General features: G+C 35.5%; 1 protein-coding gene across 1 annotated transcript in view; it reads left to right on the top strand.

Annotated features, from left to right (window-relative positions):
• plxna4 (plexin A4) overlaps nt 1–16,228 on the top strand; it is a 326,434-nt gene that overhangs the window by 205,967 nt on the left and 104,239 nt on the right. The window contains exons 5-6 of the mRNA XM_088923555.1: nt 3,452–3,575; nt 10,090–10,243. Coding sequence (XP_088779681.1) covers nt 3,452–3,575; nt 10,090–10,243 — 278 coding nt within the window. The remainder of the gene's footprint in view (nt 1–3,451; nt 3,576–10,089; nt 10,244–16,228) is intronic.

Genomic DNA, 16,228 nt, shown 5'->3' with positions numbered 1-16,228 from the left:
CCCAAGGTGTTGTTTGGTCATTAAAATATTATTTTATTGCAAATACTTTTAAGAGTAAGGAAAGGTTACTGAATGCTGCAGCATCATCTGTTATTTTTATTTAATGTCTCCAAAATGAAATAAAATTAAATTAATCACAACAATGTATTTAAAATAAATTAGCAACTTAGTCTTTCTGTATGATAATGCATATGTGTAATGAACTACCACATAAGTAATAAAATAGTAAATGTATTAACTGGGTGCATATTAAATGATGATTATTGATGTTGTTTTCCTTACAATTTAATAAATACTAATGCAGTCTCAGTAGATGAACAGCAGAAAGAAGATAACCTTATCTTTATGGAAATGTAATTCTTGTTGTGTGCTAGTCACTCCTTTTAGACACAACATACTGTGCCATGAATCTAAATCACCTGCCTTTAGTCTCTTAAAACTGTGACCCCCTTTGGTTCTATTCTAATGTAAAAAAAAAGATTACTGGAGGCAACAACATAATCAGAAATTTTCAAAAAGTCCCCGAGGGCAGCTGCATTAATGCCTGATAGATTAGAAGTACCTGGAGGTTAAAGATATCAGAGAAAATGGTTTGAGCTGAAGGTGGATAAACAGAGAATTATCTCTTCAGAAAGTTGTTCTGTTGTTTGTTTTATTACATTAGCAGATGTGCCCATTATACTTTTGTCAGAATTAGTAAATTGACTTAAACAGTTTTTAAAAATATTTATTCGTAGTGCAATATTTTTCACTATTTGGAACTTGAATCTTTATGGTGTTTCAACACAACTATCAATTTGAAATACAAGATTGGCTTTCTACTATTTAAATCATTTGGTTAAATGTGTGTACTTGCCATAGCACTTGATTCTGAGAATAATCTTTATAAATTCAAATTGGAATATATGTAAATAATGGGTGTGTTAGGTTTTTGACTTTTTTATCTTTGAGAATGCCCCTAATTAATAATACGATACATAAGCGTGTCAGTGTGTTGCCTTGCAAAAGTATTCATTCCCTTCCAGTGGTGTCTCATTTCATTGAATTACTGTACTAACAATGTGTAGTCAGACTCCTGAATTTGACAGAAAATCTTTGGCAAGACTCGACAATTGCTGTCCATCATTAGCCCCACCATTGACAGAGTTTAAGCAAGTTTTCAAAGAATAATAATGGGCAAAGATTGCACCATTGCAGCGTGAAAGGTGGGCAGGAACATCAAAAGTTCCAAAAAACTCAAAGTACAAGTTCTTATTAAAACTATTCACTTGAAAAAATGTATACATCATTTATAATAATTGGGTATCACCGGAAAGGGGATGATTAGTTTTGCAAAGCATATACAGTACAGTGAGATAATTGGATTTGGTCAGTTTAAGAAATACAACAAACTATTACATAACATGCATAGTACAGTATTTTGACACCACACTGACTGGAAAAAAATGTAGAAAAAGAAAGTATGAATTGATTTGTTTGTTTATTATGTTGGGATATATTTTGCTGTGTCACATCATCACAAGTCAAAACTAATCTAATAGTTTGATTTCCAGATACAGTATCTTGAAACTCCATCCATTATACAGTGGTGTCAAGCTGGGCTTCACAATGGTTTTTGAAAAGTAAATTCGAGGTTTCACTGTATTCTTAAGCACAAAACTATGTATCATTCTGTTTTCTGACCAATTCCTCTACAAATAACAGGAATCTCTCTAAGAACAGATCTTGACATTTTCATTAATATGATACAAGTCCTGGTAGGATGTAACATGGAGCAATGAAATGAAATCATGTTACACAAGGGATTTGCTTGTACAGTAAAAGAAATGCCTTGATTGAAGATACACATTGATGGCCTGGGACACAGGGAGTCTAGAACAATATATTCCTGCACAACACAATGCTGTCAGTGGTGGAGGAGAAAATAAATCTAAAAAAAAGGTTGCCACGTTGTGAGTGACTGTCATGAAAATGCCAATGTCTTGTGTGGGTGAGCCTGTTCTTGTCTTTTGGTCTCTACCAGTTTACAGTATACTGTATGTTAAAACACATACAATATGCTAACCATATTAAGCTAAACTTAAAATATCTGTATTGAAATGACAGATAATTAAAATATTTTGTTTTAAAACTGTAAATGTTATTTCTGTTATTATAAATGATGCAGTTGATGATAAATGGATTATTGGACAAATGTAGATTTTGTTTTAGTATCAAACACCACAACGCATAAACATACTGACTCAGAAAAGAGCTATAGTTCAACAAAGCTGTTAAAATGTTGACATCCTGCATATTATTATTATAACTATGCTTTTACCCCAGAAATGGCTCAGAAATGCTCCAGAATACTGTCTCAGCTTTAGAAACTGTTATTAAATACTTGCAGTAATTTCCATCTATTTTGCAAAGAGCTTTCAAGTTAGCTAATGTCATCAGAGATTGTTAAATAACCAATAAAATTGGTAGAAAAAGAGCAGACAATTTTACAATGAGAAGGAGACTGATTAAAACATCATTTCCTTTGTTTAATAGAATTGAAAGGAAAGAAAATCACCCCTGAGTTTTAAATCCCTTCTTCCCAGAAGCAGATTATTTTTTTTCATTGAATTTGTGTTAAGTTCTTTATGTTAGGCAGCTTAACTTTGTAAGTACAAGCTACACATTTAATGAAAAGGAAGTATTATTGCAAGATGAACATTACTAGTGATGCCTCAGGATTAACTTGCAGTTTCAGATATTTACAATTAATGTATGATATTTTTTTGTAGACGGTTTAACAGAAGAGTTTAAAATGTTAATCAAAACTACAGTTTGGTGTCTGCGCTTTAAAAATGAAAAAAAAGGCACGATCCCATAAATCATTCAGGAAACATTTTTTACATTGGCTTCTGCTTTGATCTCTCAGGAGCTGTGGATTACACCAGGAGTTTAAAATACTGAACCAGGAGACCCAAGCACCTGCTAATTTTTTTTTTTATTCCAGTTCAGCTCTTTACTTAATTGGACCGTTAATGAAATCTGCACATTTCCTTAATTAACACACACATTTTCTATTTGAAACAATGTGATTTTAAGTAACCAGTAAAACACCAAAGATAAACTATGTAACTTATTGCTTGACTGGAAGAAAACCAACAGGTGTGTTTGCGCCTCGCTGGCTTGGTTTGGGAACTGGTTCTCAATGGACATGAAATGGTGCACTACCGTGAAAATATTTTTTTCTCTAGAAACATGGACATATTTACTAATTCCACGCAGTCAGTTTAGAATTTTATTAAATGGTATAAAGAACAATCTATATTGCTGAATCATTTCATAAAAATGTAGTATGAATTTAATATTAATGGCATAGATTAGATAATGCTGTTCTGAAAGGAGCTAATAGATTATGTTATTACTGAATTCTAGCTACTGACGTTATGTAATTCCAATGGATTGTGTTTTGCAGGTGTACCAGAAAAGAAAACTGTGAGCGCTCGACCGAGCCCCGAAGATTTGCATCGCATATCAAGCAGTGTGTCAGACTCAGTGTGCACCCAAACAATATTTCAGTGTCACAGTACAGTGTACTAGTAAGTGTGCATGCTATTCTTTGCTGTCTTTGCCAGTTTATCTCATTTATCCTGCTAGGCTCATGATGAGTGAAACCCATTGTAGATGAAAGCTTTTTTTTTTTTACTGGATCACTCCAAGTGGTCTCTCTTTGTGTTTTGCATTTTTCTAATTTAAGCCATGCACATAAAAACATAATTGGGCTTTTTTTGGTCAATGATAGCATGTTTTGTCTTATTCACTGGACAGGAATGCAACTGTACAACAAACCTTGTTGCTGAATTCATTAAAAATGCTCTTGGTTACTATAGAAATGCATTTGGCTCCTAGATGTGAAAACGAGGGCGACTCACTTGAGAGGGGAGCATTCAGCTCTGGCATTACCTTACCATCTGGAGAGCAAGCACCTGTGAAATTGACACTGCAAACACGAAAAATAAGAAGCACTCTGAATCGGAATGAAAAGTGCATACACAGTATGGGACCTCAGCATTCCTGAAGCAGGGAAAAAAAGTATATATTGTGCTGCTTGCCATTACATGTGTGTCAGAATGTAGCTTAACTTTTAAGCTCTGGAGATTTCTTACCTTTTCAACAATGAAAGAACATACACCATGTAGGACATACAAATGTTAAAGTATTTCATTTTTATACACTAATTTACAAGACCTCTCTTATTTTTAACTGTTCTTTTTTATTATCGTTTATCATTTTATTCCAAAAATATTTTTAAGTGAAATTGTCAATGCGTTTTCCCAGTGAAAAAGAATTGAATGCAACTTGACATTTCACACAGTATAGTGCTTAAGACCTTAGCACTTCCCTCCATTTCCCCTGCAACTAAATATAATGATCTATGTTTCAGGTTGATTTTTCTTTTAACTTCTCATGTTCTAGAGCTTTTGTGTTAATGATTTAAAAATGTACAGAAAAGCTTGTAAATGGAAGAGTATTCTTCCTAACCAAAATATTTAGAATCCCACTGAATAACATGTTGTGCCACTGGGAACAGCCAAAACATCTTGTGTGGAATGTAGAATGTATTTGACATTGACATTTCTTCAATATTTACAGCCCAGACCCATCCTATTTATCTAGCAGGCATGCTTTCAGATAAGGTTGTAGATGTATGTCAGAATGAACTGTACATTCCACTTGTTCCACCAGTTTTAGGTAGGATTGAGGTCAGGGGATTGTAGTGGCCTTGAAAAGGTATGGAAATCTGCCTCACACTCTTCAAGACATGCATTACCTGCCTCTGGAATTGTTTATTAATAATATGTTGGCCGACGAATGTATCTGAGTCTGCATATCCACAGAGTATGTTGTCACTCACACTAATGAATGTGCAATAAAAACGTAGGAATCCAGTTTTCAACATATACTGTAAGTCCATTCATGTTGTATTTTTATTGCAAAAACATCTTATTTCACTTTTCATATTAATGCTCATGGAATTTTCAACCTTAACTCTTCTAACTTCCCTGGGTGAGGCTGCGATTTATTAACATAGAGATATTCATGCTGTGAAACATGATTGTCATCATAAGTGACTTTTAACATTAAATATAATACAGTAAGACTAAAATACTGTATTCGTTTTGGAATCTTACAAGATAAGGTAGTGGAAGGCATAGAGGAATAGTACTTCTTCATCATACCTCTGGGATTCTGGGTTAGATGTGGGCCAGGGACACTTTCTGTTTTGGAGTGTACAGTATATGCATCCTCAATCCACCTACTCCAGTTTCTTCACACAGTCACACAGGACATGCTGTTCAGGTTATTTGGCATTACGAAACTGAGGAGAAACAAGTTACTAAATACTGATGTATATATAGGCTAGTAGTTACAGTAGATACTGTAACTTTGGTTGGATACCTTCAGAGTACACAAACTGTACGGTGTGTAAGCTTTTCTTTTATGCTCTTTTTCTCGTCTGGAATGAAAATGTAAAGTACTTGTTATTTCACAGCTCTAGGGAATAAGATTTACAGATGTTCAGTAGGATTGTGCAGATGTTCAGTAAGATTGTCGTGCTTTACACTGCTGTTTTTTCATGTTTCTGTAAACTTTACATAAACTTGATACACTTTTTCATGTTCAGAAACTCATTGTCTGGCCCTCTTTAAAAGGTATCTGCTCCATCTTCGGTCACTTTAAAGATCTTTATTTTAAATTTCCTTTATTAGCCTACAATATAATAAAAAAAGTGTGTCTGTAGAAAATGCCTGCCTAACATATTGTACAGATGCAACTACCTACGTCATACCGCAGTACATGATTGGCTGGCCAAAATGACCGACAGGGGCACTCGTGGTGCATTGGACAGTAGTGGAAAGATTTAATCATTTAATCTCTTTACTGTGCACGTTTTAATCCGCTTAGTATTGGATATTTATATGGAATTTTACAACTAAAGGGAAATTTTAGTAGCTGAGCATAAAAAGAAGAGGAACATAACGCATCTAATGATCATAAACTGTTTGGACTGTGGGAGGAAACCCAGACACTCTAAAGGAAATTCACGTGAACACAGGGAGAACTCAATACAGATAGCACCCAAGGTCCAGAATGGAACCCAGGGGCACAGTGCTGCAAGGCAACAATACTAACCTTTGTATCATCATGCCACCCCTACTGTTACTACAGTACATGTACAGTACTTTCAACATCCGTCTTTTATATAAGTACATTTCACTTTACATTTTTGTTTTACAGTTCCAGTGTTTTACCTTCAAAAGAGTTTTAGATTAGATGCCTGCAAACCAAATTTGAACTTTATCAAGTACAGAAATAAACGTCCAAGCAGGGCTAAATAAAATTCTGTCTCCCAGCTCCCAAAAGTGAAAACGAAAATAAATGTTTAGAGTTATGATGGCACAGCTTTTTGCATCCCTGACTCTAATGGGAAAATCTGTATCTGCAGTGAAGGTAGCTTTTTTCATTACACAGCAATATAAAAAACAGCCGAGTTCAGCTTTTCTTTACAGTAAAAATGTTTCATCCTATATCACAAATTCAATGTTGTGAATGCTTAAATCAATGTGAAGCCTCCACTTTCAATAAATATGTATATTTGTCTTGACCCTTGGCCACCTGTATCTTTGTTAAGGGTAATACTTTACATAATCTTCTGCTTACATTCAAGCAAAGTTTGAGTTTGACTAATATTTTATACTGTACATATCTATAATATCTATAAAAATTACATAGAATAGCTGCTTGCACTGTATAGCCAATACCACATGTTTTCAAAAATGTAGATGTTAGTTAACTATATAAATTTTCTATTTATCCCACCCCCAAATTGGAATACTGAAATGTGTTTTATAAAAATGAATCCATTACACTTTCAAGTTAATCATGTAGGGGATTACCATTTTCAATTAACAAGACTGGAAAAAATATCCCAGAAAATCATCCATTATGGTGCTCTTTGTAAGGTAATACATTACCTCTTTAAAACAAATTTCCCTATCTTCTTATTAATGGAAAAGACAAAAATCCAGATTAAAAATTAATATTTTATACTAGTAATTTATAACTATAAAAAATTACGTTTTAAATGTAATATTCCCCAGCACTGGAACCTAATGACAATTTGCACATGTACTATCAACTGTATTTTCATAACGCTTCATCCAGTTCAGGGTCACGAGGGAGCTGGAGTATATCCTGGCTAGTGATGGCCACAAGGCAGGATACACCCTGGGCTGGATGCCAGTCTATGACAGGGCAGATACACACAAGCAAAACAAGAATTCACGCAGATTCACACCATAGGTGAATTTTCCCATAATTCAGTTAACCTGCCAGTATGTCTTCAGGCTCTAGATCCAACCAGAGCACCTGGAGGAAATCCACGTGAACACAGAGAGAACATGTAAAAACTAAATGCAGATAGCACCCCAGTTCCAAAACTGTGAGGCAATAATGCTAACCACTGCACTGCAGTGGCACCCATATACCGTGATGTCAGATGGAAAGAGATACACATTGCCCTCCAAAAGTTATGGGACAGCAAAGTCAAAACTTACTTTGTGTTCAGTCCTGTGATTTCTAAAGGGCTTACATTTTGGAACACATTCACTTTAAATTTCAGAGCGTAAAAGTTATTTTTTTGGTTGCAAACTCATTAAGCTCACCAAAGCCTTTTTGTAATAATTGCCAAGACTTTGGCTGTAGCCATTTTCAACTGTTGCCTATTCTTGGGGTATTCCGACTTCAATCTTTTCTTCTTTCAAAATTGGAGATTTAATTAACCAGTGTAAGATTTTCCACTTTTTTTTTCTGCTGATGAACTCTTGGTTGCATTGGGCATATGTTTTCTGTCATTATAATGCTTCATTGGGCCATCGAAGAAATGTGGAAGCATTTTCTTATACAGCACATAAGCAGGCATAATGTTTCTGTTGACGTTAGAATTCATTCTGCCGCTGCCATCATTAGTCACATTGTCAATAAAGAAAAGTGAACCAGTTCCAGAGGCAGTCATGTATGTCCAGGCCATAATATTTGAATTTTGGAACAAAGTGTTATGGACTAATGAGGTCAAGATAAACCTTTAACCAAAAGTGAGGTTTACCAAAAGAAAGACATGAAATGCAGATTTCAGCACCAAATGCAGCACCACCTCTTCAGAAATGTATATTTTATTGTACTTATCATATCATATTAATCTACATTAGCTCCCTCATCGCAACTTTGCAACACATTTTTAAATTTCTTTAGCTCCAAGATCAACAACATCTGGCATCACATTCTCTCCACAACACTGTCACTTTCACACCTCCTCCCTGCTTGTCATACTTTTCTGGTTCCTTCTCTCCAACCTCTCTCTTCTTGACTCTGCATCCTTCAGTAAACTAGTTTCACACATGAAATCTACCACCTCTATATTAGATCCCGTTCCCACCATTTTATTTCAGTCCTGTTTCACTTTTCTCTGCCCCATTGTCCTCAATATAATAAATGAATCCTTGAGCACTGGCATTGTACCAATGGTCCTCAAAACTGCTGCCAGTACCCCCATGCCAAAAAAGCCTAACATGGCTCTGGACAATCTAAACAATTTTCACCCCATCTTCAACTTCCCTTTCTTGCAAAAATTCTAGAATGCGCTGCCATATTTCAATTACATAACCACCTCATTGTAAATAACCTTTTCGAGCCCCTCCAATCTGGCTTCCGTCATCTTCACTGCTCAGAAACTGCCCTGGTCAAAGTTACTAATGATCTTCTAGTAGCTTCTGATACTGGTTGTCTCTCTATCCTTATTCTTTGCATTCTTCAGCAAATAATCACTACAGCTAATCATTCAAATAATTAATCTCAAGTCTTGACAAAGAAAGTAAATACATTTAGTCATAAAATATAGTATTTTTCATTTCTTGAGAAGTGAAAAACAATTCTTTAATACTTTATACAAGTGTATTTAATTCAGTATTTTTGCCATCCCATATTAATTTACACCACAATTACATTAATTTACACCTCCGAGGGGAAAATGTGGTTTGACATTCTTTGCTTAAGAATAATACTATTAATTGAAAGTCCACACAAGTACCATGATTCATGTACCTTTGCTCTCACACACACTTTAGATTTTTGGAAATTTAAGCCGCCTTCACCAGTTTTATTTTCATATGAGGGAAACTAAAGGTACTAAAATGGCTAAATGTTAAGAGCATTTTTTTCTGTACTTTATATGGTTAAAAAAACAGCTTAGAGTGGCTGAGTGCCTCAAAGTACTCTGCTTGTATAGATAAATATTTGAGTGATCTGAAGTGTGATAAGTTTTGGATACTCTGGCACAATAATAAACACGGTACAAGTCTGACAGATCCACGGAATTTAATCATTCTTCTTTTCCAAATCAAAGACTTCTGGGGTGTGTTAAGATCTAGATTTAAGCATGCAAGCATGTGGTTTCCTCCATCTCTATGCCAGCACAGGAGAAATGGGATCATAGACAGATAGCTTAATTCTCCTGTTCAGGCAGGTCCTTATGTCTGGAAATGTCCTTAAAGTAAAGTTATCTAAATAATGTGAGAAATAATAAGAATGATTGCATATGTTGAAGGTAGAATGTTAGTCTTGAAAAAAATATCCGTGCAGTTTTTGAAGGGGGAAGTAGCACACAGGTCAAGAAAATGTTCTATACAGTATATGGGCCAGGAAAAAGAGAAAAATAAAAGCATGGTGTACAGTAAGTGTCGAAAAGGAGCCACACTGATTAATTGAAGATGTTTGAGTGGGGAGCTGTGTCAGCACGTATGGGCTGCATAGATGCCAACTGAAGAAACACTGTGTTTCTTATTTTACTTTTCAGCATGGAATTAAACTTCACCTGATCCTTTACACCCTCATTAATACTCAGTTTTTGTAAGGCATTAATTCATTGTTAGATTTAGAGCTTTTTTCTCTGTGTATTATGGCATTATATGTACATGTACAGTACATTGCTTTTTTCTCTGAAAGCAAAGGCGATCTTAACATCCAACTCTAACTGTGCTTTTCTTCAATTTGCAGCTGATCCTGGAAGCTCACAATGTCCCAGAGCTCTCAGCAGGAGTAAACTGTACTTTTGAAGACCTGGCTGAAATGGATGGGTTGGTGGAAGGGAATAGGATTAAATGCAACTCGCCAGCAGAGAAAGAAGTACCTCAAATCATTATTGATAAAGGTGAGGAAATCTTTGTGGCCACTTTCATACATGGGTCTACTCTTCTTCTTTTTATTATTATTATTAGTAGCAGTAGCAGTAGTAGTATTGGTGTAATAATAATTTATTAATAATAATATAATTTTAATATCCCTTCCATTTGTATAGTGCTTTTCAATACCTTTTAGTAAACCTTGCAGCACAACAAATAACTTCTAATATGTATGTATACTTTTTTCCTTTCTTGAATTAAATTAAAATCAATAAAAAGGACCAGAATAAAAGTTTGTGTTCATGAGGTGCCAGGCTTTGACACAGCCTGACAGTCCATTTATAGTAAGTCCATGTGTGAATGAACAGTAGTCAATAAGGACAATAGATGGGGAGATCGCTTGAAATACCCATTGGAATACCATGCCCATTTACTGCAAGTTAAAATGGAGAGGCCCCAACACATGTACCAATTTGTGGCCTCTTAGAATGAGATGAAGTGTAGTATTATAGACAAGAACAACAACAGTGATAATAATAATAATCGAATTATGTTATATATTTATAATTAATAATAATATATTGTAACTTCTAATCCCTAACCCACCCCCATTTCATTAATAATCATATTAGTAATAATAATAGTTTAAATTTGTATAATGCTTTTTATTCCAATGGATCCCAGAGCACCTCACATAAAGTGTTTGATAGGATCCCCTTTATCTACCTCTGATAGAACTAAAAAGCATAAACTGTTTGGTCTAGTACAGACACCTGTGATCGTACACATGAATTCACCAGAGATTACTGCACAAAGATGCATCTTAATGTGAAAATTCTTTTGCTCTGTCATTCACCAAATATCACCAAAAAACGTCACATCTTTTTATTCCCACAGATTTCTTATTCTTTTTAAGTCTTGACTTATTCAGATGGATTCCCAAAATAATTGATATTTTGCAGCTACATGTTGATCAGACAAGGTTCCTAAGATTCTCTGTCTCCCCACCTCTTCTACTAGCTTCCTGTTCTATTAACTCATTAGTGCATTATGTCAAAGTAAAGCTCCTCAGGCCTGAGATGTACTTTGCTGACGGACAGGTTTGTTTCCCTATTTTAGTCTCTGTAATCCATTAAGGAAGACATGCTTTGCAAGAGTTGTCAAAAAGAATAGGCACAGATGCGTAATAATGTAGAATATCAAGGCAACATTTAGTTTGACTAATTTAGATAGATTAATTGTCAGGCATGGTTTACTGTGATTGATTAATGAATCTTTCAGGTAGAAATAGGAACATCATGCTCCTTTTGAGTGGCATGACCTGAGTCACACCTTTGCATTAAACATGAGTCTCTTCATTAGCTAAAACAAAAGGAAATCGCAAATGCCTGTTTTCACTGCATCACAATTAACATTTTGTTTTTTTTTATCTCCCTCTTCAAAGGGACTTAAAAGACTTGGGAGACCTATTCATCTTCCTCATTTTGCAGAAATAACTGTTATTGTTTCACATTGTTAATGGAATTCAGAATTCTGAAGAACGTTTTCTTACCAACGAGCACCAGACTATTTTAATGACAACTGAAACATACAAGTATGTGTAGTATGCTTATGGCTCTGAATCTCCAATTATCAGAAATGCAGGAGGAATGCTATAGTCAAATTACACTTCAAGTAAGACTTCTTTATAAACCCCTCCAACCCATTCAATGTGAAATTAATTAAGTAAATCAAATTCACAACAGTTTTTGCATGGATTGGACATAAAATAAAGTTTTGTCAAGTTTGTTACATTAGCTGGAAGTTCAGTGATGATGATGATGATAATAATAATAATAATAATAATATTCCTTGCATTTGAATAGTGCATTCCTTCAAAAAGCACTATGTACATTGAAGGGGACCAACTACATTTACCATTGAACAACAACAACACCAAACAACATGCCAATAAATCAAAGAACAGTACAAAGAACAGTATACTGTTCTGTTATTATTATTATTATTATTATTATTATTATTATTATTATTATTATTATTATTAAACAGGGTTTGGTTAGGGATTGGCAGTTTGGGTAGGATTCTGGACCAACAGCTGACAGTTGGTGAGTTCAAGTTCCTGTGGCAAGCTCTGTTGTTGTGCCCCTCAGTGAGGTACTTTAGCCCAGATGCTTCAGTCCACCCAGCTGTATACTGTAAGTGGGGACCAGCATTGCAAGGGGTAATCCCTGCAATGGGCTGCTGTCCTTTCCAGGAAGGGAGTCATATGATCTTAGTCCTGTTAGTGCTATGGTAACCAGGATTATCTCTGGCTTAATGAGCTACTGTACTTTGGTATCAGCTTTGTCTTTTTGTCTAGCTAGGGATGGCAGTACGTTCCATACAAGGCATTTATGGCAGTTAAACAATAAAACATCATCATTGTTCCGCGTGAAAAACAATCTAGGTTGCATGCCTTTTATTAATTTTCAATGAACAAACTGAATACAGACAAGTAAAGAGGCATTGTCTTACAATCCTCAGTTATTACACACATTTGCAAGGCACAAACACACACAAACTTATATGGACAGTTGGACTGAGCACCAGAGTCCAGAGCATCGCATTCTGTCTTTAAACACTGAATTCCTAATCGTATTGCACACGGAAATAAACAAAACATTTTTCAGAAGACAGTACGATTGTGCTCATAAAAAAACTAATGTTCCACAGGTGAGTCTTTCTTCTAAACTGACGCTAAAATAATGCAATCCATTGTCTCTATACAAACATCTTTCTATATAAATTGAGGGAGACAGACAGATTAAAGGGAAATTGGAAATGTTTTGAAAAATGTGAAGGGTACTGATCCTTTCCCGAAATGAAGTTCCTTCAGTGCCTCATTCAGTACTTCATGGAAAACAGTCCATAATAATTACTATCACTGTAACATACTGTACCTAACTAAATCCTAATTGCAGTAATTTAAGCACCAATCCGTGCTTAATTGCTGTGCAGTATCTATGGCAGTCAGCAAAAATCCCTGCACCAATTTATAATGATGTTTCGTGTCAAATGTAGTATGGGTGCTACTGTACATTTGATTGAGGAACAGCAGAGAAACAAAGGAACATTTGCTCTACTGCAGATTAACAATCTCCTCAGCAAAAAAACAGATAATAAACGTTGATGTTATAGTACCATAATGAATGCTTCTGTTTCTTATACGGTATGTATGCAGGAACCCTAAAATTAGCAATCTATTATTTTTATATTTATAGAGTTGACCTTCTTCCACCACCTCAGTTATTCAAGGGGTTCTATAACTGGTAGAGATATAATAAAATTCCATTTTTTTGCTTCTGTCTACTTCAGTTATCTGGTTTACTGGTTTTAGGAATTTAATTTTGTGTACCTCCAGAGAAACCGAAAGTACTGTACATTGGGCCTCATAAAATAAAGGGCAGCAGAACTGCATTATCACAGTGTGGGATGGGGAAGCCACACTGCATGTGAAAATTAATCAGTTACTTCCTTATTCATTAAGGTAATGGTATGCATGATCAATGCATGCTAAATGTGGAATTTGCATATTTCCACTACACTGGAAGCAGCACGGGGTATGCAAAAAGCAAAGGTGCATAAAGATGTTAGAAAGCAACCCAGAGTAGCTTAAAAAGTGGCCCTTTACCAGCCCAGTGTGGACAGCTGAAATCACAAAAAAAGAAGAAAAACGTTCTGATCATTACAGGGTCATTAAATGTTCTCTGAATGTTCTCCAGAAAGTACACCTTAACTAGAGTTTCATATTTTTAAGATTAACAGAAAAATACAAACAGATTGTAGCCTGTACCCAAAATATTATCCTATAGCAAAATCTCAACCTCATCAGAGCTGAGGATGATTGACTTCCATCAACCCAGAGTTGACCCAAAGGTGATCCCAACATGGGATCCAGATGCTCTCTGGTAAGATGAGTAGGTGTTATCTTGGGAGATATCTGGTCATGTACTGCAGTATGTGGTCATTCTAAGTTTATTCTATGTTCTCACCCTGCTTCTTTATTTTCACACTTTTGGGACTCAAAGTGCCAGGCTCCTTGCCAGATATTCTTACTCCATCAAGCACTATCAGGTGCTATTTGTCACAGGAGTCAGTTCTGATTCCCTGTTGTAAAGACCCTATGCGCGGCGGTATAATCTGGAAGAGCCTGGAGATGGACGTCAGAGGAAACACGTCAGGGTTTAATCAGGGAACACATACAGTGGGCAGAAATAGTGATCCAGTGCACAGGGGAAAACTCAAAAGGTGACCAAGTCCAAGCAGGTCCAAAAAGGGGTTATCAGGGTGCAGTCCATGATCCGAGAACTGGGAGATACATCCAAGACATAGACACAGGTAACATCCTCAGGACAGGAAGTTAGACTAGTAACACAAAAAATAGAACCCTAACGGGACCAGGTGCTCCAAGCTTGGAGCTTGCTGATGGACACTTTGATCTTCAGAACATGAAGTGCAAGTCCCATCTTCTCATGTGCCTTCTACTGTACATTACGCAATGCATGCCTCTTGTCACATCACTGCATTATGTAACTGTTGTTCCCTATCTGCAGACAAAAAATAATTGATCACTTAAAGATAGTTGAGACACGTTAAAGAAATACAGCAGAGACATCTGTTTTATAGCATATTAATACATTTGTTATTCTACTGTATCCATTTCTGTCCATTTCTGTTTTTGTTGTTGTTGTTGGTTATTAATTAAGAAAATACTGACTTAGACAAAACTGCATGAACCCTTAATTTTTTTTGCATTTGTTTGTCTCTATTGGTATTTGTACACTATTTGATAGTGCAACAGAATTTTAACACTGATAGGCATTGCATAATTTTGAGATATAACATTCTTTGAGTTGTCTTTTAGATTTTGTAGAGATGTACACCGTTTCTGGCATATGACAGGTGGAGCCTGACACCTCTTTCACTAACTCTCTTTAACAAGAAAATCTGTTCCAAAGCATGAAATAACCTTCCAAAGGTAGATCTACATAATCCTCTAGAGAATTGTTTAGGTGGATAGGGCTAGATATCTAGACAGACACATTGAAAAATCAAGCTAGAATAATTTATGTGGTGTCAGATGTGTGATATTTAGGAGGACAAAAAAGCTTTTAAGGAGATAAATACAGCTATTTTGAGAAGAATGGTCTGTGGGTTCAGCATCTAATGATAAAGGTTCACTACCCCAAGACAAATCTTAATAGAGTGTTATTCATTGTTAACGGTCAGCTTGATTTTACCAAGTGTCATTGCTCTGAACTGACTGCAGAATTTGTAGTACAGTTAGGGCAAACCACCTAAAGAAGTCACAGTTCATCACAGTCTTTCATCTTATCTTTAGCATGAAATAATTCAATTGATAAGGTGGGTCACTGGCACACCATGCTCCTACCCTCAGAAAAATATATTTTGTGTGCTACATCACAGCCTTGTACTGTTTTTCCAACTATACTGAACATTATGAACATTCAAAACAAGATTTTGAGTTAAGAACTATTATAATTTGAATTTGTGGTTTGAGAAGGTTGCATTCTGAGGTTTAGCATTCATGTTTTATAGTAAAATAAATCCATCAACCTATTAAATATCAGCAGCAATGATGGGCAAGAACAGCAAACGTTCTCATAATTGTAAATATTTGAAGTCTGATGTTTTTGATCAAACAAGCTGTATTTGCATACTGCTAAATTAATTACACTTAAAAGCCGTTAGCTATAATAATACTGGTATAATAATGATATACTTATTTAAAAAAAAAACATATTGGCTTCAGGTGCTTCCTTAAATGGATTGTGTACACTGGGCAGCTGCTTCCCCAGCAGCACTGTGGACTCATTCGATTAGACTGCAGAGCCAGTGCAAGCTTGTGAATATTTATGACTTGATTCAGTCCCCTTGCTGACTGCTGGAGTTGGTGTGCTGGAGTGCAGAGAAGTGCTTTGGCACATTCAGCAGTCTAGTCAACATTTATTTCA

The sequence above is a fragment of the Atractosteus spatula genome, chromosome 8 (genome assembly GCF_055471065.1).
Source record: "Atractosteus spatula isolate fAtrSpa1 chromosome 8, fAtrSpa1.hap1, whole genome shotgun sequence".
Taxonomy (NCBI): domain Eukaryota; kingdom Metazoa; phylum Chordata; class Actinopteri; order Semionotiformes; family Lepisosteidae; genus Atractosteus; species Atractosteus spatula.
This window is presented reverse-complemented; position numbering and strand designations above follow the sequence as displayed.